At 39.5% G+C, this 25,556-nt stretch overlaps 1 protein-coding gene across 3 annotated transcripts in view; it reads right to left on the bottom strand.

The window, feature by feature from the left end:
• LOC140740571 (aldehyde dehydrogenase 1A1-like) overlaps positions 1 to 25,556 on the bottom strand; it is a 74,936-nt gene that overhangs the window by 36,287 nt on the left and 13,093 nt on the right. For 2 of the 3 annotated variants that reach the window (XM_073069852.1, XM_073069845.1), the window contains exons 2-5: positions 22,466 to 22,581; positions 21,775 to 21,879; positions 10,390 to 10,530; positions 5,312 to 5,441 (exon numbers count right to left, since the gene is read on the bottom strand). In XM_073069852.1, the coding sequence (XP_072925953.1) occupies positions 5,312 to 5,441; positions 10,390 to 10,530; positions 21,775 to 21,879; positions 22,466 to 22,581 (492 nt within the window). Of the gene's footprint in view, positions 1 to 5,311; positions 5,442 to 10,389; positions 10,531 to 21,774; positions 21,880 to 22,465; positions 22,582 to 22,684; positions 22,800 to 25,556 lie in introns of those variants that run through there. The other variant, XM_073069861.1, reaches the window with a different exon arrangement.

The raw sequence follows: 25,556 nt of genomic DNA on the forward strand, positions 1-25,556 counted from the left end.
ACTGTATATTTTGATGTTTCAATGTGCATGTGACAAATCAAGCTAATCTTTAAATCTTAATAGAAATAACAAGTAGAATCTCAGAGAGTAGCTTGCAACAAGTCGCCTCGTTCTGGCACCATGTTGCATTTCCAGCAGTTTCTGTTTTTATTTCAAATTTCCAGCAAATGCAATTATTTTTAGATTTGACCAAAGTAGTTTATTGTTCTGATGAAAGGTCTTCAACAATTCTGTGGATTGTTCACAATATGGAAGAAGACAGTCAATTCATCACAACTTTATAAGTTCTTGTGAAAATTTCAAAATGCAGATGAATGTGTGAATCCTTCATTTTATGAAGGATTACTACAAATCTTTACAGCATTGGATTATTTTAATTTGTGATATTTAAAAATGCATTTTGCAGTTCAACTGATAACTTACTAACAAATTAAAACCTTGAGTTTGCAGTTTAAAAATAAACAATAAAGTTGATATTAAGAAAGTAATATTCTAAGACTGACTTAGGCTGTGTTGATTATTTTTAATTCTAGTAAGTACTAGAAATGGTTTGACATCAATGACCAAGAGTTTTCTGAAAGACTGAAATACGCAGATTTAATGCACAAATGATAACTGATGTTTAAATCAAGTGTGCTTCCTTTATGATGCGTCTTGATCTCACTCACTAAAGCCAATGGTTTTATGATATATAATTAGATCTTGAAATAGATGAGAACATTTAATTTAGGAATTTGCAATGTCAGCTAACAATTATTTGACACTATGAGAATTGATTTGGATTAGGACCAGTTTAGAGCGGCATAGCTTCAATATGACAGAAGTTTTAACTTTAGCCTGATAGTCATTCGGTTTCCAGAGTACCAAATCAATGCCTGTGGAACTATTAAAACCCATTTTCTGCATACAGTTTTTCATAGGACTGAAGGCACATGTTGCTTTTGTAACCTTGCCAGAATTCAGTCTAGCTTACTTCTGAGTACCATGCAGCTATTGGGATAAAAACAAAGAAGTAGAAATATGAAATTTCAGAAACATCAAAAATTCAATGAAGACAGCAAAGATAAAGAGGTTGTGAGTTGAGCAATCTCATTTAACCAAATCCATTTCATACATACAGAAAGCTGTCTGAAAAAGGCCACCAATATCATAAAGAATCCCACCCATCATGTTTATGGATGGTTTGTTTCATTCCCATCAGGGAAGAAGCTTCACAGTATCCATACCCCACCCCTTCACCCTCCTTCACCATTACATACATATCACTTACTGAATAAACTGAATCTGAATCTGAATATAGTTTGGCCTGCTAATCATAAAACCAAATAGCAAAACGGTGTCTCTGTAGCATACCACTTGCTGATATCTTTTGAGCTCCAAGTTCTGAGTTATGTTTTTCCTTTGCTAACAGATCTCAGCTGTCATGGTAGCTAGTGACAACAATGACCCCAAACTGAGCAGCACATACAAAACACTTGAGGAACTCAGCATGTCCGACAGAATCTGACTTGTCAAGTCCCCCTGGCCTTTCTGATGAAGGCTCTCAGCCTGATACATTGACTGTTTCTTCCTCTTCATAGATGCTGCCTGACTTGCTGAGTTCCTCCAGTTGTTTATATGTTGCTCAGGCTTTCCAGCATCAGCAGAATCTCTTGTGTGTATAATTATCCCAAACTGGATAAGGGGAGTAGGACAGTGTCACCAGTAACCTATGCTGTAAAATGGATTAGTGTGGATATTTGGAAATGCTGAATTAATTCCACTCTGATGACCCACAACTTTACCAACATTTGTCATCTAAGCGCACAAATAAATATTGACTATTATCAGTAGATGCCTAAGTAAGCATATAACAGCAAGATGTCAATGTTTATGGCAGATTTAGAGAGTAAAACAACCATAATATAACAATCAGTTTAGGTTTTTAGGAATACAGTAATAAATTATGATGTCCTTATTTTCTACAGGTATGTTAAGTGCAAAAGGATAGTAAGGGATAAAATTGGTCCTCTTGAAGATCAGAGTGGTCAGCTATGTATGGAACCAAAAGAAATGGGAAAGATATTAAATGGGTTTTTTGCATCTGTATTTACTAAGGAAACTGGAATGGAGTCTATGGAAACAAGGCAAACAAGTAGGGAGGTCATGGAACTTATACAGATTGAAGAAGAGGAGGTGCTTGCTGTCTTGAGGCAAATCAGAGTAGATAAATCCCCAGGACCTGACAGGGTATTCCCTCGGACCTTGAAGGAGACCAGTGTTGAAATTGCAGGGGCCCTGGCAGAAATATTTAAAATGTTGATATCCACGGGTCAAGGTGACGGAGGATTGGAGGATAGCTCATGTAGTTCCGTTGTTTAAAAAAAGGCTCAAAAGGTAAGGCTGGAAATTATAGGCCAGTAAGTTTGACATTGGTAGTAGGTAAATTACTGGAAGTGTGATCTGTGATGAGTAAACCACACGGAGATGGGGTCCAGAGTTGACCCCCCTGTGGGGGGGGGGGGGGGAGAGAGGAGAGAGGAGAGAGAGAGAGAGGAGAGAGAGAGAGGAGAGAGAGAGAGAGGAGAGAGAGAGAGAGAGAGAGAATGATTTAGTATTATGGCTTCTTTGATAATTGTTTACTTTTGCTCCAAGGACACTTTTGCCTGATTGTGTGAATCCCTGCTGATACAGCAAGGCGGTGCCAGGTCATGGACATGGACAGTTGATGGATGGCTGGTACCCCGTCAGGGGAGATAAAAGCAGGTCTGCTCAGACACAAGCAGACACACCACGGGACACTGAAAGAGCATTGTGTACCCACAGGAAGGTGGGGGTTTGGAGGATCGATTTGGGGGAATCGATCAGAGGCTCACAGTGTGTGAAGGCAGACTGGTGGGGGCTTGTGTGTGTGTCCACCCTCTCCTGGGTGACAAGCTCACCACTGAAGAATGGTCTGGCCGGGAACGGAGGGGTCACAGTTGGTGACCACAACAGGACAAGAAGACAACAGAAGGTTTGCCTGCTGCAACTGTTCAACTCACTCTCTCTCCAATGGTACAACAGCAACTACCTCAACTTAAACTGAACTGAACTCTGCATCATCTTAAGACTATTCATTTACCCCTAGACTTCGAAAGAGCTTGGTTTTGATTCCTATTTCCACACTTCTATATATATCATTGCTAACCTGTTTTATATGTATATTTGCATTTTATTATACTGTATTACTTAGTTTACTAATAAACACTTTTAGTTACAGTACCACCAAACTCTAACGTATCATTTCATTTCTGCTGGTTTGGTAACCCGGTCATGGGGTACATGACAGAAGGAATACTAAGAGATAGGATCTACAAGTATTTGGATAGACAGGGACTTATTAGAAAAAGTCAGCATGGCTTTGTGCATGGTAGGTCATCATGTTTAACCAATCTATTAGGGTTTTTCAAGGAAGTTACTAGGAAAGTGGATGAAGGGAAGGCAGTGGATGTTGTATACATGGACTTCAGTAAGGCCTTTGACAAGGTCCCGCATGGGAGGTTAGTTAGGAAGATTCAGTCGCTAGGTATACATGGAGAGGTAGTAAATTGGATTAGACATTGGCTCAATGGAAGAAGCCAGAGAGTGGTAGTGGGGGATTGCTACTCTGAGTGGAGGCCTGTGACTAGTGGTGAGCCACAGGGATCAGTGCTGAAGTCCATTGTTATTTGTCATCTATATCAATGATCTGGATGATAATGTGGCAAATTGGGATCAGTAAATTTGCATGATACAAAGATTGGAGGTGTAGTGGACAGTGAGGAAGGTTTTCAAAGCTTGCAGAGAGATTTGGACCAACTGGAAAAATGGGCTAAAAAATGGCAGATGGAGTTTAATGTGGACAAGTGTGAGGTATTGCACTTTGGAAGGTCAAACCAAGGTAGAATATACAAGGTAAATGGTAGGACTGAGGAGTGCAGTAGAAAAGAAGGATCTGGGAGTACAGATACATAATTCCCTAAAAGTGGCGTCACAAGTAGATAGGGTTGTAAAGAGAGCTTTTGGTACATTGGCCTTTATAAATCAAAGTATTGAGTATAAGAGTTGGAATGTAATGGTGAGGTTGTATAAGACATTGGTGAGACCGAATTTGGAGTATTGTGTGAAGTTTTGGTCACCTAATTACAGGAAGGATATTAATAAGGTTGAAAGAGTGCAGAGAAGGTTTACAAGGATGTTGCCGGGACTTGAGAAACAGAGTTACAGAGGAAGGTTGAATAGGTTAGGACTTCATTCCCTGGAGCGTAGAAGAATGAGGGGTGATTTGATAGAGGTGTATAAAATTATGATGGGTATAGATAGAGTGAATGCAAGCAGGCTTTTTCCACTGAGGCCAGGGGAGAAAAAAAACAGAGGTCATGGGTTAAGGGTGAAGGGGGAAAAGTTTAAAGGGAACATTGGGGGGGCTTCTTCACACAGAGAGTGGTGGGAGTGTGGAATGAGCTGCCAGATGAAGTGGTAAATGAGGGCTCACTTTTGACATTTAAGAAAAACTTGGACAGGTATATGGATGAGAGGGATTTGGAGGGATATGGCCCAGGTGCTGGTCAGTGGGACTAGGCAGAAAAATGGTTCGGCACAGCCAAGAAGGGCCAAAAGGCCTGTTTCTGTGCTGTAATGTTCTATGGTTCTATGGTTCTATTTTATTCTCAAGTTCATTGGATATGGATACCCTTTTCTTACTGCTACTATTAAGAAGGAGGTGCAGGAGCCTGAAGACACACACTCAATGATTCAGGAACATTTTCTTCCCCTCTGCCAGATTTCTGAATGGACAATGAATCCATGAACACTACCTCAATATTTTTTTCTCTCTTTTTGCACTACTTGCTTAATTTATTTTAAATTTATACATTTTTTTTGTAATTTATATTTTTTTTATGTAACACACTGCACTGCTGCCACAAAACGACATATTTCACAACAAATGCCAGCGATAATAAACCTGATTCTGATTCTGTTGCTGGAAATGCCATCATTTATTGTCCAGCTCTGACTGAGGAATCAAACATATTGCTTGGTCTGGAGGCAAACATAGTGGCAGAATGAAAATTTTAAATAATTTGACATTCCAACCAAACAGTTCATGCTTAGGGAGATCAGTTAACATGTGTACTGGGAGTAATATACTAAGACAATTTGTTTCTGATTCTGAACAGGCAGATTGCAATAATTCGGCCAAAAATAAACATTCTTCCACAAACATTCTTACATTATTAAAAAGTTCCCACAATGTTTATTTCAAGGGCAGACCACTTAACACAATTATTGAGTATAAATTAAATCTTACCAACAGGAATTGTGTATCCATGGATTTTGTCAGCCCAGCCAGCATAGTAACGTATTGTTTTAATTGAAGCATCTAAGTCAAAAAAGTATGCTTGAAGGAAGAGCTTTCCAGCATCAATAGATTCTATTGTCTTAAATAAAAGGGGGAAAATCAATATGATGATGTATACTTAGTTCAATTTTAATAATTTTGCAAGATTAGCTGATGAAACATTAAATAACTGAAGAATTTAAATTAATCATAATTTAAGAATTATGGTATAAGGATATTTCTATCAATTATCTACACTGATGCAATTCTGTATAATTTTACTGTTCTTTGAAAATCACGGACATGATCACGGATGAGTGAAGTTCAATAAGTAATCTTTAGTCTATCCATTGCAGATCTTTACATTTTTCTTATTGTTTACAGAAAAATACCACGAGTCTCATGGGGCTTTAACTGGAAAATATCGATCAGCTTGTGATTATAGCAGCATAGAATGGTGTGTTAACTAGAGGGTAGGAAACCCATTTTAATAGTGCTGCTGTGACAATGAATACATTTACTGGAGCTTTTAGCAACATCCTGGTGGTCACAATTGACCAGACACTTAACAATGTCAACTATTCTGGCTACAAGAATAGATCAGATAACTTCTAGCATGTGACACATTTCCTGGCACACCATAACCTTTCTGCCATCTACAAGAGACAAGTACAAATTAGGATTGTGATGAAGTACTCTCCACCTCAAACTGTGCACAAGAAGCTTATCATCCTCCAAAACATTCTGCTTGACTGGCCCCAAATCCCTATCTCCCAACATGCATTCTCTGCATGAAGAATACCTAGTGGCTGCAATGGGGACCTTCTACAGCTGCTCACCCAGGTGACTTTGATTGCTGCTCCTACGACACGTATACTGTAGACTGGGTAAATGCAAGCAGGCTTTTTCCACTGAGGTTGGGTGTGACTATAACCAGAGGTCATGGATTAAGGGTGAAAGGTGAGAGGTTTAAGGGGAATGTGAGGGGAAACTTCTTCACTCAGGTTGTGGGAGTGTGGAATGAGCTGCCAGCCCAGGTGGTGCATGAGAGTTTGATTTCAATGGTTAAGGGAAGTTTGGATAGGTACGTGGTTAGCAGGGATATGGGGGGCTATGGTCTCAGTGCAGGTCGATGGGAGTAGGCAGTTTAAATGATTTTGGCATTGAGCAGATGGGCTGAAGGACCTGTTTTGTGCTGTATTTCCTTATAACTCTATAACTCAAAAACCCCTCCTTTATCACCAACACAAGGTTAGGATATCCACTATGAATGATGGACTCCCAGGAAGTACTGAAGGATAGAGGGAGCTAGATGTAAAAGTCCAAGGATCATTGTAGATAGCAGCACAAATAAAAGAAAGGTGGTACACATATAATGGATATTATAAATGTATAAAAGTGCAGGGATGTTATAGTACAATTTTATGAAACATTGATTTGGTCACAGTTAGAAGTCTATTCAAGTTACCAAACATGAAGAGCTGCCTGCAGTGGTGAGAATGTTGCAGAGACTTGTCAGAATGTTGTCTGCAATGGAGCATTTCAGTTCTGAAGAGAGACTGGACTGGGTTGGTTTATCTTGGAGTAGAGGAGGGACAGGAGTAATGTTTACAAAAGTATGCGGGGCATTAATTAGATAGTTAGTAAGAAACATTTCTCCAGAGGAGAGATGTCTGAAATCAAATGATATAGGTTTAAGATAAGGAGACAGAAGAATTAGAAGGGATCAGGGAAAGGATTTTTGCTCCCAGACAGTGGGTTGGAATTTGGACAGTGGATGGTGGAGGCAGACACTCTCACAACATTTAGGAAGTATCTAGGGAGACTCCTGAATCACCAAATCACAGCAGGATATGGACCAAATGGTAGAAAATGGGGATAGCAGAGGTGAGTACTCAATGGACAGTATGGATATGATGGGTCCAAGGGCCCCATCTGTGTTATATGTGTTGATGACTCTTTATGACTGAACAGTGGATCATTGTAATTGAAATAATGAACTATTTTCAAAAGGATTTAACCTTTGGTGGAAATCAATGATTTGACCTCACACCTGTTCTAAAACAGATGACAGGCTGTTTCATATTGGAATGCACATTGATCACAATGGTCTTCATATTTGTGTGCAGAGAAATGTACCTTCCTGATCTTAATAGTTGTCAGTCAAATCATTGACAACCACACATGATAAAATATTACAGCAGTGACTCCCAATGGGGGGCGGTTATGTGTCCTAAGCAGGTGTTGGGGCGGTGTTCAAGAACCTTGCGGTAGCGGTAAGTGGCACCCTAACTTGAGGCACGAGACCTGACTGACCGTTAGTAGAGCAGGCACTTCCAAAAATAGGATAAGGCACTGGGACATGGAAAGAACCATAGCTCTGCAGGCAGTGAGCACACATCATCAAAAATTTGAAATAGAACCAATCAGTGAACCCGTCGAGGTGTTCAAAGCGACATTGGCTTCTTATGTGCGGTCAAGAACCAACTTTGGTGATTGTGAGACCTTATGTGATTGGTCAATCAAGCTAACTGGAATAGTATAAAGTTAGCTTGCCAAACACCCCTCTATCCCGACGAACATTCAGATTCCAATCTGAATCTTTGACAAAGTAATTTTCGCTGTTGTGATCATCTTCATCCTTGTCTCACTGTTCCTTTGCGTGCCACTACCATTGTTCCATCCATGTCAAATTGCTACCATCATCATTATCTGATAGGAATTCCCTGTTTGTGTTATTTCTTAATTTTAATTTGGCCTCATTAATGATGGATAAATATGTACACCATATTTTTATGAGTTTGAAGGTGGCGATGCCTTGAATTCTAATCCTGCTAAGAAACAGAAACTACAGGAAGTGTGTCAATACACTGTTACATACCTGGAATTTGTTTTTTATTCTATTTCTGTCAGATAAGTGATGCCCCATGAGTCTTATTTGTAATACTGTACAGTCTAACGAAGCCATGAAACCATCAAGATTGCAGGAACACTTCAGTAAAAGACACCTTAAAAAGGCTAATTATGGTTTTACACAGTTCCAGAAGATGAAAGATGCATTTGAAAGGCATTGCACATTCAAGTCATTTGCCAGGAAATCTAAAAATGACCTTGATAGCAGTCTCATTTCTTCTTATAACATTTCCAAAATGATAACAAAGTGTGGAAAATCTCATACGACTGGTGAAATATTAATAATGCCTGCTGTATCAGAAGTGCTCACTACTGTTCTCAGAAAGAATACCAGTATTTTAAGATCAATTCCTCTGAGTAACAACTCTGTAACTCATCGTTTTGATGAAATGAGTGAAGACATTGAGTATCAATTATGCACAGAGCTACAAAAAACAGAATTCGATATACAACTGGATGAGTCAACTGTGTGAGACAACAAAGCATTGCTAATGGCATATGTATGGTTTATCAAAAATGGGAAAGTTTATGAAGAGATTCTCTTTTGTAAAAAGATAAAAACAAATATCAATGGAGAATCAATCTACGACGAGCTGGCTCAAAAGATATATTGAGGATAAAAGTATTCCGATTAGAACGTTGACTTCTTGTGCAACAGATGGAGCACCATATGTGACACATGTCGCCATGTGGCATTTATGAAAAAAGGAATTCCAAGTCAGTTTGCAATGTATTGTGTAATTCATTGTCAACGTCTCACAGCCAAAAACCATAGCCACTGACTTTTTCAAGCAAGACTCATGTAATATTTGCTATCACCAAAATTAATGATCATCCATTAATTAGCAGAATACTTTGTCAGTTATGCCAAGATAGTGATGAAGAGTTTGCATGCTTGCTTCTTCGCACTGAAGTGCATCGGCTGTCAAAAGGCTGCTGCTTAGCACATTTCTTTGATCTTTTAGACACTGGTCAAATTTTTGCTCAGAGCCAACAAGAGCTTAGGAAACAAGCTTGAACTTTTACGTGGCAATGTGATGTACCTAGCCGATCTGTATGACAAAATGAACATTCTAAATATGAAATTGCAGGGTGAGAATTTTAATTTAGGCCAAAATGCAGTGTCCGCTCTTATCGGAAAATTGGAAAAATATAAGCAAAACATTGGAAAAAGAACGTTCTCACAATTTCCCTGCATGGAAAGTATGGCACTCTCTTTCACAGTTGGTGGTTTGCAAGAGTACTGCTTACACCTGCAGTCATTGAAGATGGAATTTTGGAATTGATTCAAGGATTTGAATAATTTGGAAATTCCAGACTGGGCAAATAATCCATTTCTTTACAAGGTGGAAGAATAGGAAGAGAGCTTGTAAGAAGAAATTATCAAAGTTCAGAATGATGAAGAAGCAAAAATGCTTTTCAAAAATGTTGGCTTTTGTGATTTGTGGCTGCACTATCATGCAAAGTTTCCTGGTCTTTGGAAAAGTGCCAAACTGCTCTTCATTGCATTTCTATCCTCCTACCTTGTTGAAAGAGGCTTCAGTGCAGTGAACCATATACTCAAAAAAACCAGAAACTGCTTGGACATTGTTACACGTGGGGACTTAAGGCTTTTGCTGTCATGTCTTGAACCAAAATTTCAACTCTTGCTAAAATTCATCAAGCTCAGGGATCACATTGATATTGAAGCTGCCGTACAGCGCACAAGGACTATGTAAGATAGGTCTAATTAAAAATAAAAGTTTAAAGAAAAATAAAAATTCTCATGTTAACATATGGTCAACATGTTTTTACACTATGGGGGTGCTGGAAAGTATATTGTGCCTAAGAGGGGCATTGGCAAGTATGAAAGAGCTTTAGGGAGGTGTTGGCAGGTAAGAAAGTGCTTTTGGGGGGTGTTGGACTAGAAAAAGGTTGGCAAACTTTGTACTACAGGGTCCACTAATTTTAACCAGGAGTCGTATATAACTTTATGGAAACTGGGGAAAAAGCAGTAATTCGCACAGGAATTGAGAAGTTCTGCTAAATTCAAGCTCTGGCTATTTGTTACGTGTGACATCTGTACAAAGATGTGTCAATAAAATAATGCTGGAATCTTCATGTGTACAAATGTGAAAGCGTAAATCAAAACTTACACTCAGTACAAGACGATCCCGTTCCATTAGATCAGCAAGTTTATTTAAGAGCCTTCCTCTTTGAGAAGCATCCATCCTACGCCACACTGATCCAATCTGAAAGGCATCTCTGGCTGCCTTTACAGCCTTATCAACTTCCACCTTAAGGGAAACAATTCATAACCTAAGCTGTTACTCTGAGGTTTTATGACAGTTGAACAGTGTAGGAAAAGCACTGTTTAAGCATTTTAGTAACTTATAATGCAGTTTTTAAGATAAAGGCATTTCATAATAAAAAGTGTTTTCCAGAAGCAAAAAAAAACATGCAGATGCTGGTAATCTGAAATAAAAACAGAATTTGTTGGAATTATTCAGCGGACCTTTGGCCAAAGGAACAAGGTTAATATTTAAGGTCCATGGCCTTTCATTAGAACAGAGTCAGCAGAGGTTTGGAACATTAACTCTGTTTCTCTTTCCTCAGATGCTGCCTGACCTGTTGAGTAGTAATAGCTAACTACAACGCTTTAAATAATGGCCATACAAGTGCACAATTCATCATTCTCACCCAACTTTCCATTGTTTAAATCATCATTGTACTTCAAAGTGTCAAAAGACACATTAAAAATAAGGATCTGAAAAATGGAAAAAAATTAAAGCTGATATTGTTTAAAGGAAATAAGATCAGAACTTTTGCATCCATTTTTGTAGGTGATTATTGACCATCTACTCCTTTGATACAGCAGGCAAGAGCAGATTCAGAGTGATACTGCAGCTATGGCAGAATCAATGTCCCTCAGTTTACAGATGTTTGATGTATGATTTTTTTGTTATAACACCATTGACTCTTCAGGCTATGCATCTTCAACTTATGAGGCAATATCTTACTACAGTGACTAGTGTGTCACTCTCATCACTAGCCATTCAATGTAGCCTTGTTACATTGTGCACAGTCTTTTCAATTAATGAAATCTCACTTAATTTAACATATCTCATCTTAAATTAAAGTGCAGCTGTAGCTAAACCTAAAGTAAGCAGGGAAGATTTGCTTATGAAAATAAAAGTTCAAATGCATATTTGAGGCTATGCCTCCATTGTTGATATGCTCTGAGTGTGGTTGTTGGTACTGTGTGTGTGTGTGTGTGTGTGTGGGGGGGGGGGCTGGTGGTGTTTAACAAGTGGTAAGAAAGGGGACTTATTTAAGCAGCAACCAGAAGTGTTTAAAGAAACTGCTGTGATCATAGTTTGCCAATAATCTCTGTAACTATCCACATTCGAAAGCTGCAAGGAAATGAGGCCACTTTCTGCACTGTACTTTGGAACTACACATACAGTACTTAACATAACAAGCGTTTGAATTTTTATACTATAGTTAAGTACTTACAAGATGTGCAGGAAGCGAACTCAGGTTTGGAAGCTGTTAGACGATAGTTTCAGAACACAAAATGAACTGTAGGCTGACCTTCCTGAAAATCATGCTTAGTTTACTGTTCAATCAGATTTTGTCTGATCTGTATCACAAGTCAATTAGATCTTGAGGATATGAAAATAACTAGTTCACTAATGCTCTTTAAAGAAAGATGTCTATTTTCCTTACCTGGTTTCTGACTTCAGTTTCACATTAACATATGGCAATTAATACTATGAAATGACTTGAACTCAACAAATACCAATACTGTCAACTTAAAAGATTCACAGTCACCTTCTTGGAGAAAATAAGGTGGATAAAAATGCCAGCCTTGATATCATCACTCATATCTTATTAACTTAGAATTCTTATTAACTTGGAACATTAAGGTAGTGTAGCAGTTAGCATGATGCTATTGCAGCTCGGGGAGGATGTACAGAGACTCCAGCGCTGTTCTGTAAGTAATTGGATTTGTCTGGGGTTGCAGGTGTGGTGTGGATCGGAAGTCTGGAAGGGCCTACTCCGCACTGTATCACTAAGTAAAACAAAATAAATAAAACCATAAATAAAACATTATCTAACAGGGTTTACCACCAGGCTATAAAACTAAAATAATCTACTTAGATCTCAAGATAAGATTAGAACATTCCAAAGGTAAATGGGTTTGAAATTCCTCACTATGATTTAAGATCCAAAAGCTGGAAAAGTTTATTTTAAAGCAAACCGATCAGCTATCGATTTCCAATATTTACTATTTGTAACATTCTGTGTGTTCATATAATTTTTATGCAGTGAACATGATGAAGAATGGGGAAAGAACATTGGGGGGAGAAATCTTCTACTTTAGGAAAGCTGGCAAAATGCAACACCTGTAGCAGCAGTTTCCTTAGCAGATTGATTAGGGCAATTGGATTTAATCTAATTCCTTCATGGTCAGAGAAAATCAGTGTGAAGGTAACGTAATCTTGAATCAATACCTTTATATATAGAAAAGCAGATTCCTTCCTTTTAAATGGAATAATTTAATTTACACAAACCATTATACTTGAAATTCCATTTTTACAATTTTTTCTTTAGAATTCAGAACAAAAGTTCAGTGAACTAACAAAAGCAGTAAAGGCAAAGACCAAAAAATGTTTCCTTTGTGCAATTCTTAGTTTGTGTGTTTGAGGAACGAAGTTCAATTTACTTTAAAAAAAATTGTTTTTTTGGATTATTTTAATGATATTTGCTCTCCTCATTGACCTTTACAATTTTGGCATTTTTGCCGGACAGTTATTACCACTAAGCTTCTAGTAACGAATCAGGGGAAATGCTTTAAGCAACTTGGATGATCACCCAATCATATCCTCTAATTGCTGATTTAAAAAAAAATCAACACTTGCGTTCAGAATCTACAACAATAAATGTATTGAATTGCAAAAGCGCTATGGTTTACAAAAGACATAAGAAGTTACAGTAAGAAAGCCACCAAAATCTCAATCTAAGACTGTCTGATGATGACAGAAAATATATCTAATTTTGACTGCACTATCATTCAGGATTGATAGGCAGAGGCAAAAGCTGGACAGTCAGGCTTTCAGAACCTAAATCTGCATTGGAGTCCAACTGTTTCTCCCAATCCTGTTTTCTTGGTCCAGCCAACACCTGCAAATGGCGTTTCCATGGTGCTCTTAGATGGGGAACTTTCAAGATTTGACCTAGCAATGATGAACATGTGCACTTTAGGGAAGATTACAATTCAAAAGTAATGGACAATAACTATGATTACATTATTTTATGCCCTTTTTAGAGGTAGTGGTCACAAGTATTGAAAGATATGCCAGTGAATAAATTGATATTTGCTCTATTGGTAGGACACCATTTTGGATATGTTGTGCTGTTGAATACTGTTGTAATTGTACTCTAATTTAGAACCTTGAAACTTGTAGACCATTGAAGAGTTTTGAAAGAGACAAATAACTTTTCACAAAGTATCCAATTTTGTATTATGTTCATAGTCACATGGCTGGTCCAACTAACCATACACTTCAGAGGTCACTTTATTAGATATACCTCTACACCTACTCTTTAATTCAATTATTTAACTAACCAATCATGTGGCAGCAATTCAATGCATAAAAGTATGCAGTCATGGCCAAGAGGATCAGTTGTTGTTCAGACCAAATGTCAGATTGGGGAGGAAATATGATCTAAGTGACTTTGACCATGGAATGATTGTTGGTGCCAGACAAGGTGGTTTGAGTATCTCAGAAAATGCTGATCTCCTGGGATTTTCTAGAGACTGGAACAGTCTCTAGAGTTTATAGAGAATAGTGCAAAAAAGTCAGTGAGCAGCAGTTCTGTGGGTGAAAATACTTTGTTAACAAAAGAGATCAGAGGAGAATGGCCAGTCTGGTTCAAGCTGACAGGAAGGCAACAGTAACTCAAATAATCATGCATTACAACAGCGGTGTGCAGAACAGATTTCTGAATGGACAACACATCAGACCTTTTAGTGGATGGGCAACAGCAGCAGAAGGCCATGAACATTCACTTAGTGGCCACTTTATTTAATGTACTTATTTTTACTAAGTGATACAGCACAGAAGGGGCCCTTTCGACCCATCACCCAGCTAACACCTGTTTAGCACTAGCCTATTCTTACGACAATTTACAATGACCAATTAACCTACTGACTGGTACATCTTTGGACTGTGGGAGGAAACCGGAGACCCTGGAGGAAACCCATATGCTCACAGGAAGGACATACGAACTTCTTATAGAAGACGACAGAACTGTACTTTGAACTCTGATGCCTCGATCTGTAATAATGTCGCATTAACCGCTTATGGTATAATAAAGTGGCCACTAAGGTATAAGCAAAAGTGACTGCTTTTGTTACTCATGAGGGCTCAGTGATGGTTCAATTCTGCATTTTTTTCCTACCGCTGTGACTTCCACTCCATCATTCATCAGGTACAGGAAAGAGCCTAGTGAATCTCCTCTGTCCTCTTATCTTTCCTCTGGCGTGATGATCAGAAATGCATGCAGTACTCCAACAATTTATTAAGTTATAAAACCTTCCTGCTCTTGTGTTCCGTGTCCCAACTAATGAAGGCCAGTATCTTATATGCTTTCATAACCTCATTATCTACTTGCACTGCCACTTTTAAAGATCTCTATGCCAACCAATAGATAATTTTACGTACTGAACTCAGATTTATAATGTTCCTTAGTGCATAATTTCCAAATGCAACCTTAACATCAAAATCAGTTACTGTCATCTATCCTCTGGTATTAAGGCTTCGTCGGACCAAAGCCACCAGGAGACTCAGAATCATTAGGTTTTTCCAGAAACCGAGCCTGGTTGAACAAATTATTGGTGTTCAGGTATTACTCATTGATACCAATTAAGATACCTTCCTTTACTTTACAGAGGACTGTGAGAAAGCTAAAGGTACAAGCTGATAAGATTGGATATTTTTACTCTTTTGTGTACGTTAGTTACACTTGAGTAGTCCTCTACGTGTGAGCAGATGATAATTAAGTTATCATCTAGAAATTATGAAATACACTAATGATAAAATTTTTATATCCTTCCCAATTTTTCCTCTTGTTTTGCCTTATGGTAATTTAGCTTTACCCCTCTTTTGTCCAATTCAGTTTGAGTTACTTGGTCTTGCATGTCTCAGTGGTAGCTCACAATTATATTTGTGATGAATGTACTAGCAAATAGTATTTAAAAGGAATGAAGTCCCTTCAATAGTCAATACTGAAGGTCATTACAATAGCCATCTTAATTGAGATGTATTGAATACATTTTAATGAAGATGGCCATTGCAGTAGCCTTCAGTTTTGACTGATTACTGTGAAAACATCATTGTTATTAAATGTAATTTGCTGATTGAGTCATCACTATATAATAATGAGCTTCTTCAATAGCCTAATCTTAAAAAGTCATAGTTTATATATTACCCAGGTAAAGCTCTCTGGGGTTACTTTCTGATGATGCTGTTACAAAACATGACCGTGATTTTGTAGCCTTTTGTATTCCATGCCTCTAAGATGATAACTACAGTAAAAGTGCTAATATTCTCTTATATCAATATGTTTTATCTAACAGATGGGGCACAAACATGGGACAGAGCTGCAACATTTGGGAGAATCATTTGAAACTGAGCTGCATAGTAAATGTCGCAGAGGGTGGTGAACCTCTGGAATTGTTTATCCCAGAGGGCTGAGGAGGGCAGGTCATTGGGGGCTGGAAAGGAATTAGCAAGATACAGATTTGCACAGCTGCATAAAATTGATTGCAAGCTATAACCAGGTTTCAAATAAATGGCTATTTGGATCATCACTTCATGCAGTCAGATGCAAATACTGTGGTTTAGTAACCCTAATTAATAAAGCTCATTAGAATTTGATTGAAATTCTGCCCGTGGCAGTTCCAATGACAGCAGACACTGGCAAGCTGCTGTCAGTGGCCACTGTCCCAGTACAGGTGATGGGCTTGAGTAAGTAAGCAGGTGATTGAGGTAGAATTCAAGATGCCTAACTATAAAAATAAAATGGGAGGCAAGGACATCTGTGATAATAACTATTGTACAATCAGTGGCCACTTTATTAGTTACTTCCTGCACGTAATAAGCAGCCGCTGAGTGTACGTTTGTTGTTCTCTGCTGCTTTAGCCCATCCACTTCAAGGTTCAAAGTGTTGCGCATTTTAAGATGTTCTTCTGCACACCACGGTTGCAATGCATAGTTATTTGAGTTATTGTCACCTCCCTGTCAGCTTCAACCAGTCTGGCCATTCTCCTCGGACCTCTCTCATTAATAAGGTATTTTCTCCACAGAACCACTGCTTACTGGATTTTTTTTTCCTTTTTCCTTTTCACATCATCCTCTGTAAACTCCAAAGACTTGTGGATGAAAATCACAGGAGAAAAGCAGTTTCTAATGTATTCAAATCACCCGTCTAGCACCAACAATCATTCCATGGTCAAAGTCATTCAATCACATTTCTTCCCCATTCTGGTGATAGCTCTGGACAACAACTGTACCTCTTATCCAAGCCTGCATTGAGTTGCTGTAATATGACTGGCTGATTAGATAATTGCATTCATGAACAGGAGTACAGGTGTACATAATAAAGTGCGCTAAATAATGCCGAGTGTACTGTTCAGCACACCAACAAAGAAGATTATGATGTAGTTTGGAAACAAGATAAAGTCTGCAAATGCTGGAAATCTGAGCAACACACACAAAATGCTGAAGGAACTCAGCAGGCCAGGCAGCATCTATGGAAAAAAAATACAGTTGATGTTTCAGGCAGGAGCTTGGAGTCAGTTTTCCATTGCAGCAACCAGCCTACTACCAAGAAGGAAAGAAAGCTTATTTTCCACAGTACTTTTGATGCCACCATTTATATTTGATAGTCTCTCAAAGTCCAACCCTACACCCCCATCGTGAGAGGTGGAACTGGGTAAGGTTGGCCAACCAGGGTTCTGGTGAAGCTGTATAGGCCAATGCACTATATAGTGGATACAATGGATTACAAAAACATTGATGAACTCCAACTATACCATTGGCTTTGGACAGTGGATACAAGAAGTTATCAGTGACCTATGTTCAACTGGGAACTAATGGCCTGAGAAGAGGAGGAAGAAGAAGAATTTACGTCTGATTAATCAGTTCAGAAGGGTAGCACTGGTGTAATGTAGAAGACATTTAAAGCTGAAGATATTTTATAGTAATTGAAATGTAATGACTTATGGATAGTTAGTTTTTGTGATGTTGATTGAAGAACAAAAATTTGCTCACATGGTATCTATAACACCCCTGCAGTCTAAAGTAGAGCCATAGAATCTTCTGCAATGTCTCAGAGAAGACATAGCCTTAGTTTAATCTCTCAGGCAAAAGACATCAAAATCAGTACTGAGCAATCCCTCAGCACTGCGCTGGAATGACAGCCTAGGTATTTATTCCAATCTTTTGGATTACATTTCAAACAGAGCCTTCTGAATTATGGTCAAGTGTGTAACTAAGTGAACCATAATGACTGGAATATTAAAGACTTGCAATCAGTCATCTGAAATCAGAAGCTTAAGCTCGTATTTAGGTTTTGAATTTACAGTGAGTATACTATAACTGTAGTTTAAAGTAAAGTTACATTTTTAAAAATAATCAGATACTTTATTGGATCTCATGACTTCTCATAAATCACCTTCTAATTTTCTAATTGAAGCAGAAGTCTCCTATTTGTTAATACAGTATATTCTGCAGATGCTGGAAATTCAGAACAACACAGACAAAATGCTGGAAGAATTCAGCAGGTCAGGCAGCATCTATGGAAATGAATATATGGTCAATGTTTTGGTCTGAGACCGTTCATGCTATTTATTGCTGTAGCTTCACAATTAACCACTGGGCAACTAGACCACACAGGGGTAGCAAGCACTTTATTTTATCTACTCTTGTGTGATCTCTATGCTTTGTAGTATAATTGCAGTGCAGCAAGAATACATCCCCAATCTTCCGATAACAATCTGGTGGCTCCAGTGATTAACCAAAAACAATAGATGACCTTGCAATATAATACACATCAAATGTTACCAACTTTTGTAAAGAACATTGCAATAAAAGTGTATAAATATATTTTATATATAAAAAATGGTCCTCGATAAGATTGAATAACCAAAATTCATAGAAGATAGAATCTAGAGGTTTTTAAAGTGTTTTAAAATTAATTTAATTGTATCTATTGCTATATGTAAAACATACTTTTTAATTTTCTTGACTGCTAAGTTTATTAGTTTGAATGTTGTGAATTAGTGGCAACAAAACCACTGACATTTGCTGTCCGTACCCTTTGAAACTCCTGCAACTTTGAGATTTCCGTGCATATATTTGCAAATGAAACAAAAATCCCTAAACGTTTTCAGCGACTCGCTGCCAGCCAACACTCGATGTTTCAAATCCAGATCATGGAATGCAACAAGGTATAAGAACCTGGCCTAATCCCCTATATCGAGGTTAATGGGTGCTCACCACTTGCTTACTGGAAAGTATGGGCTTTAGTGTCACCACTATTTACTTGTCATTACCCTGTTGAAGCTGGGGAAGAACTACCCATACTTCTTTATTGTGTGTGAGCTTTCTGGTAGGCCTGACAATTCATAAGTCATCTATCCATTGATCCATGTCTCTTTCTATTTATTTATTCTGGGTTAGTGTGGATCAGGCTTTTCTGACCTAGCTGCACAGCAACCCACCTATTTAACACTAGCCTAATCCTGGGACAATTCATGATAAAAAATTAGCCTACTAACGGGTACACCTTTGGACTATAGAAGGAAATTGGAACACCCAGAGGAAATCCATACACACGTGGGAAGAATTTCGTAATACATGTTCACCTCTTTTTCCTACAGGTTGTCACTTGAAGTCCTCATCTGCATCACTTGAACAGTAAACGGACTCTGTTGGAATATTGACACCTGAGTTACCTTTTCATAGGTTTAACTTCTGCAATCGACTGTCCCAGCTCTTTCCTTTCACTGTGCTCTCAGAGGACCTTGTGGCCCCTCTGCCTTATGGAAGAACGTACAACTCTTCTCCTTTCCACCTCCTACACCAAAGCAGCCACTTTGGAGCTACAAAGCCACAGATTTTATTTTACCCTTCGTTTGTTGTAGGTTACTCAAAAGAAAACCTGTGCCATTGTGGTGCTGCATCCACAATACAACTTCCCCAATGTAAATCAACATAAATGTAGCAGCAGGAATAGGCCAAGTGGTCCGTTGGGCCTGCTCTTCCATTCAATAAGGTCACATCTGGACCGATGGTGTATTCAGCTTCACACTCCAATCTATCCCCAGTCAGTCCCACCACCTTAAAACTGTTTCCTCAACTGCCACACTCCTTGAGGAAGAGAATTCCAAAGATGCAAAAACTTCTGAGAAAAAAAACACCTCTTCCATGTCTTCAACGATTGAACTCACCCCTCTTTTCTCAAATCTGTGCACTTTAGAACTTGACATTTCCACCAGGGAAAACAGACTTCACAATTAATGGAAAACTAAATTCCAGCATTGATGCTGCCCTTATCTAAATCTCTTCCATTTCCTGAACTTCCACTCTCACCCCATCTTTCAGCTGCTTTTACAAGGGTAGAGTTCCTCTTATCCTCACCTACCAACCCATGAACCTCCGCGTCCAGCACATCATTCTCCACAACTGCTGCCATCTTCAACAGGATCCTACCACCAAATACATCTTTACCTCCCCTCACTCTACCCTTTCCATAGGGATTGCTCCCTCTGTGACTTCCTTGTCCATTCATCACTCCCCACTAATCTTCCTCCTGGCATACAAGTGGAAGCTGTGCTAAACCCATTCATTCACCTCCTCCCTCGCCTCCATTCAGGGCCCCAAACAGTCCTTTGAGGTGAGGAAACACTTCACCTGAGAACCTGTTTGGATTATCTACTCTATCCAGTGATCCTAGTTCAGCCTCCTCGACATTGGTGAGACACAATGGCGACTGGGGAACCACCGTGTCGAGCACCTTTGCTCTAGCTGCAAAAAGCAGGACTTCCCGGACAACCATTTTAATTCCAATTCCCATTCCCATTCCAACGTATTGGTTCATGACCTCCTCTATTGCTATGATGAAGCCACTCTCAGGTTGAAGGAGCAACACCTCATATTCCTTTTGGGTAGCCTCCAACTTGATGAGCCACTTTTACACCTTCTCCAAAGCCTACATATCCTCCCTGTAGTGTGCTGAACAGAACTTCACACAATACTCTGGAAGTGGTCTAACCAAAGTTTTATACTGCTGTTGCATGGTTTTTATACTTAGTACACTGACCAATAACGTCAATAGTACCAACCTATCTGGTTGTGTTTTCAATTTCGGGGACCTAGCGACCAGTGCTCCAAGATCCATCTGTACATCTACCATTTCTCTGCCCAAATTTCCAACTGGTCTATGACTTGCAGTTTCCATTAACAGTCTTCTTCGCTACACACAACCCTACCAAATTCTGTATCATCTGCAAACTTACTACTCAGTCAACACTTCCTCCCCCCACCCCCCCCCCCCCCCGCTTTCTGTCCAAATCTCACAAATAATGAGGTCTGAGACACCATTTGATACAGACCTTCAGCCCGAATAACACACTCCTACACTACCCCCTGCCGTTCATGGTCAAGCCAAATATGAATCCGATATGCCAAGTCTCTGTGAATCCCATGTGGGTTAAGCTTCTGGATCAGATGAGTGCTTGGCTGAAGTCCATAGCCCTTACGTTACCAGAGAAGGCCTATACTGAACTAGTACTCCAGGTGTGATTGCATCAGTACCCTATCTATCTGAATCATAATCTCTCTGCTTTTCCATTAACACATTATAAACAGTTTCTCTCCTAACCTGTGCACTGTGGCTTCAGTATAAACAATTTCCAAAATGCATTTGCATTTACTTGTAGAGGGTTTTCTGACATCTCCAAAGCCAGTGATCTCTACCAGCAAGAAGGTGCAGCAGTTAGTGATGTCGCCTCATGACTTAGGGGTTCTATCCTGACCTCAGATAACATCAAAGTTAGGTTCCCACATTCTCCCCATGACTGTGCGAGTTTCCCCGAATGCTCCACATTCCTGCTGCATCCCAAAGTTCTGCTGGCAGGTTAATAGGCTACCGTAGATCATACTTGCACACACAAAAGGATTGAAGAACTCAACAGTTTACACTACATCCTAGGGAGGGAAATTGTTCCGCTTTCACCCCCATGTCTCCGCTTTACGATAGGTAATTTGTCCCCCCAAAATCGGAGGGAAATTGGTGGGCATATAAGAGGGAAGGTTGCAAAGCTTTGTGAATATATGAGCGGAAGATGACTGATGGGATTTGCCAAAATGGTCTCACTTCGTTGTCGTTCAAATACGCAGGGGAGTAGACACAGATGTAACAGGACCAGCGCGGCCGCGGGGGTCATTGAAATAACGAAGTACACCCACTTTATCGCCTTCTTCCACGTCACAGATTTTCTCTCCAGTGGCCGGGTTGTAGGTTGCGAACCTGTTGCCACTGCTGGAATTATGCCATTCATTATTTATGAAGATCTGCAATGAAGCGAAAATACACAAAATGGGCAGCAGCTCGAACTGGCACGGTACTTTCACTGCCGCTTTCGTTGCTAGTATACCCTCGGTTCGGGGTAAATAGATAGCGATCCACGGATCTAATTGCAGATCTGACCTTTAAGGTGATACTACATTTTACAGAAAGCGCCGGTCAAGATTCCAGATTGTCTGGCGTTTTGCACAGATGCATCCAAATAATTTTATTTTAAAGATTGCGGCAAGCTGAGGACGTTATTAGTAAATCCGCTTGATAATAGCGGCGTGACAGGATTGTTCGCCAGGCCGGTTGACCACCTTTTAATCTCAACAGGTTGTTTCAACTGCCTCAGTTCTGCGAGAAGTCTGAACGTTCACCTTCTGGTTTTTTTTTCCCGCCCCATTATAAAATGCCACCTCTATATTAATCACTAAAATTTGTTTTCCGCTCATAGCAATGTCTATAAACCCGGCATTTATTTTGGGGCTCTTCTGGGTTAAAGTACATGATGTTGGATTTCACTGAGGTCACAGATGGGAAAGGCAGGGGTGAGGGGGGCTAGTTGTACGCTCGTGAAGCCGCACTCACCTTTGTGTGTTTGATTTCCAGCTCAGACAATGGCACGGGCTGACTGAGAGGACTTGGAGCTGGAGTTTCGCAGCCGGCAGCTGGAGCACTCATGTCCTGCTGGTTTGCCTGTGTTCCTGGAGTAGGCACAGTTCAAGTTCAGTCACCAAAAATAAAGCTTTCCAAATGATATACCCACCCCACCCCACCCCTCTCAAAAAAAAAGTTTGCAGTATTTACCTGCTTTTGCTGTCAGTCACAAGACGTTGAAACAGAGTTATTAAACTCTGTGAACATTCGATGAAACGATTGGCTGCAAGAACGATATGTAAGAACATGGCACGTGCAAAGGACAAATCCCCACCCCTCGGCAGCGGCATATAGAATAACCCGGGGTCACGGCTGGTTGCAAACCATTCGTAATCTTTCCAATCAGTACTTGGAACGTGAGGTTACAAAATGTGATGGTAGTGTATTTTGTTACAAAAACCGATGATCCGAGTAATCCTGCGAGATCTAAGTTAAAAGCAGTTCTACTAGTCAGATTTTAAAAAAATGCTTATTTTCCTCAATGCATCTAAATCGGCAAACTGATCGACATAAATTAAAGTCAGGACTCAGAGTGGAATGATATGCTCCAGATCCCTCTGTGGGAACCGCTCCTGTTCTTACTTCACAGGGTACCTATATCACCGTTTCTAGATTCGCTTTCAACTTCACTGAAATCTGGCTGCCTTTATTGGCTTTTACTGTAGTTGAGGTGATACAGTGCCACGAATACACATTAGTGCACCTGTGTCACTCGTCGTACTTCTCAAATGGGCACAGATAGCTTACCCCATATGCAGGCGTAATTACTTAATTACCATCTGTGAATATTTTCATTTAATATTTTATGCTAAAAACTATTTTGGATTTCTTTTCTATGCTGGAAGTGTTTTAGAATTTTGACATAACATTGTCTTTGGTCATGTCACTACATTAATGTAGCTCATTTGATAAGATATGCTTTTGAAATTTTCTATCCACCTTGCAAAACTCATCCATTTGCAATCCCAAAGTGTTGGCCAAAAACTTGCCTGAGAAACCACCTTTAAACTTTCCCCCTCTCACTTTAAATCAATGCTGGCCATTATTTGACACAAACAAGAAAAAAATCTGCAGATGCTGGAAATCTGAGCAACACACACAAAATGCTGGAGGAACTCAGCAGGCCAGGCAGCATCTATGGAAAGAAGTACAGTCGATGCTTCAGGCCAAAACGTATCTGACACTGCCACTCTGGGAAAAAAGACTGACTTATTTGTGCCTCTTATGATTTTATGTACCTCTATCAGGTTACCCCTCAGGTTGCAACACTCAAAAAAACATAATTAGTCTAACCTCTCCTTGCAGCTAATATGCTTTAATCCAGGAAGCAGCTTGGTGAATCTCTTCTGCGCTAAATGTCTGCCCGTAACTTAGTGATGAGAAAACAATAAGACTGTAAGAAATAGGAGCAGAATTTGGTCATTTGGCCCATCAAAAATCCACCTGTCAATCGTAGATGATTTATTTTTCATCTCAACACTCCCATTCTGTCTCCTCCCAGTAACCTTTGATACCTTTAGTAATCAAGAGCCTATCAACCTCTGCTTTAAAAGTACCCAATGACTTGGCTTCCACAGATGTGTGTGGCAATGAATTCCACAAATTAACCACCAGCTAAAGAAATTACTCCTTATTTCTGTTCTAAAGGTATGTCTTTCTATTCTGAGGTTGTGCCCTCTGGTCCTATACTCTCCCACTATTTGAAACATCCTATCTATGCCCTCTATACTAGGCCTTTCAGTATCCAGTAGGCTTTTCATTCTTCTATGCTCCAGAGAGTAGAGGCCCAGAGTCATCAAATACTTCTGATACATTAATCTTTTCATTCCTAGGAGAATTTTCATGAATCTCCTCTGTGCTGTCTCTAATGTCAGCACATCCTTTCTTAGATATGGCGGCCAAAGCTGCTCACAGTACTCTGAACAGGGTCTAAACAATGTCTTATAAAGCCTTAGTTTTACATACTTGCTTTTATATCCTAGTCCTCTCAAAATGAATATCAACATTTAATTTGCCTTCTGTACGACTGACTCAAACTACAAGTTAACCTTTATAGAAGATTTCCAAGTTACCTTGCACCTCCAAGTTATGAGCTTTCTCCCATTTTAGAAAATAGTCTATGCCATTATTCCTTCTAACAAGGCGAATAACCATACACTTCCCTACACTATTCCATCCACTGCATTTCTTTGCCCATCTAAGTTCTTCTCCAGACTTCCTGCTTCCTCATCACTACCCGCCCCTCCAACTATCTCTGTTTCATCCACAAACTTGGCCACAAAGCCATCACTTTGTTCATCTAGATAATTAGCATATAAATGAGTAGCAGTGGACATAACACTGACCTTCGCGGAATACCACTAGTCACTGCCAGCCTTTCACTCTTTGCTTCCTGCCAGTCAACCAATCTTCTAATGCTAGTACCTTTCCTGTAATACCATGGACTTTTATCTTGTTAAGCAGCCTCATGTGTGGCACCTTGTCAAAGGCCTTCTGAAAATCTAAATGAACAACATCCATTGATTCTCCTTTGTCTATCCTGCTCATTATCTCCTCAAAGAATCCCAACAGATTTGTCAGGCAAGATTTCCCTTAATGGAAACCTTGTTGACTTAGGCCTATTTTATCACGTGCCTTCTTCCTAATCCTTAATAACAGACTGTGACATCTTGCCAAACACTGAGGTCAGGCTAGCTGACCTATAATTACTAAGCACCTTCTCCTTAGTAATAGTGACTATACTCACTTCTGTCCCCCGACATCTTCAAATTTCGGGCATGCTGCTGGTGTTTTTTCCATAGTGAAGACTGACACAAAATACTAATCACAATACTCCAAATGTGACCTCTGTCAAGTTTTAAGTTGTTGCAATGTGGCTTCTCAACTTTTATACTGAAAGATCCAACTAATAAAGACAAGTATGCTGTATGCCTTCTTTGTCACACTGTCCACTTGTGACTCCAACTTCCCATTATATTCCAACTGTCCTTGGCCTTCTCTACTGCCATGATAAGGTCACTCT

This window comes from Hemitrygon akajei, chromosome 2 (genome assembly GCF_048418815.1).
Source record: "Hemitrygon akajei chromosome 2, sHemAka1.3, whole genome shotgun sequence".
NCBI classification, from domain to species: Eukaryota; Metazoa; Chordata; class Chondrichthyes; order Myliobatiformes; family Dasyatidae; genus Hemitrygon; species Hemitrygon akajei.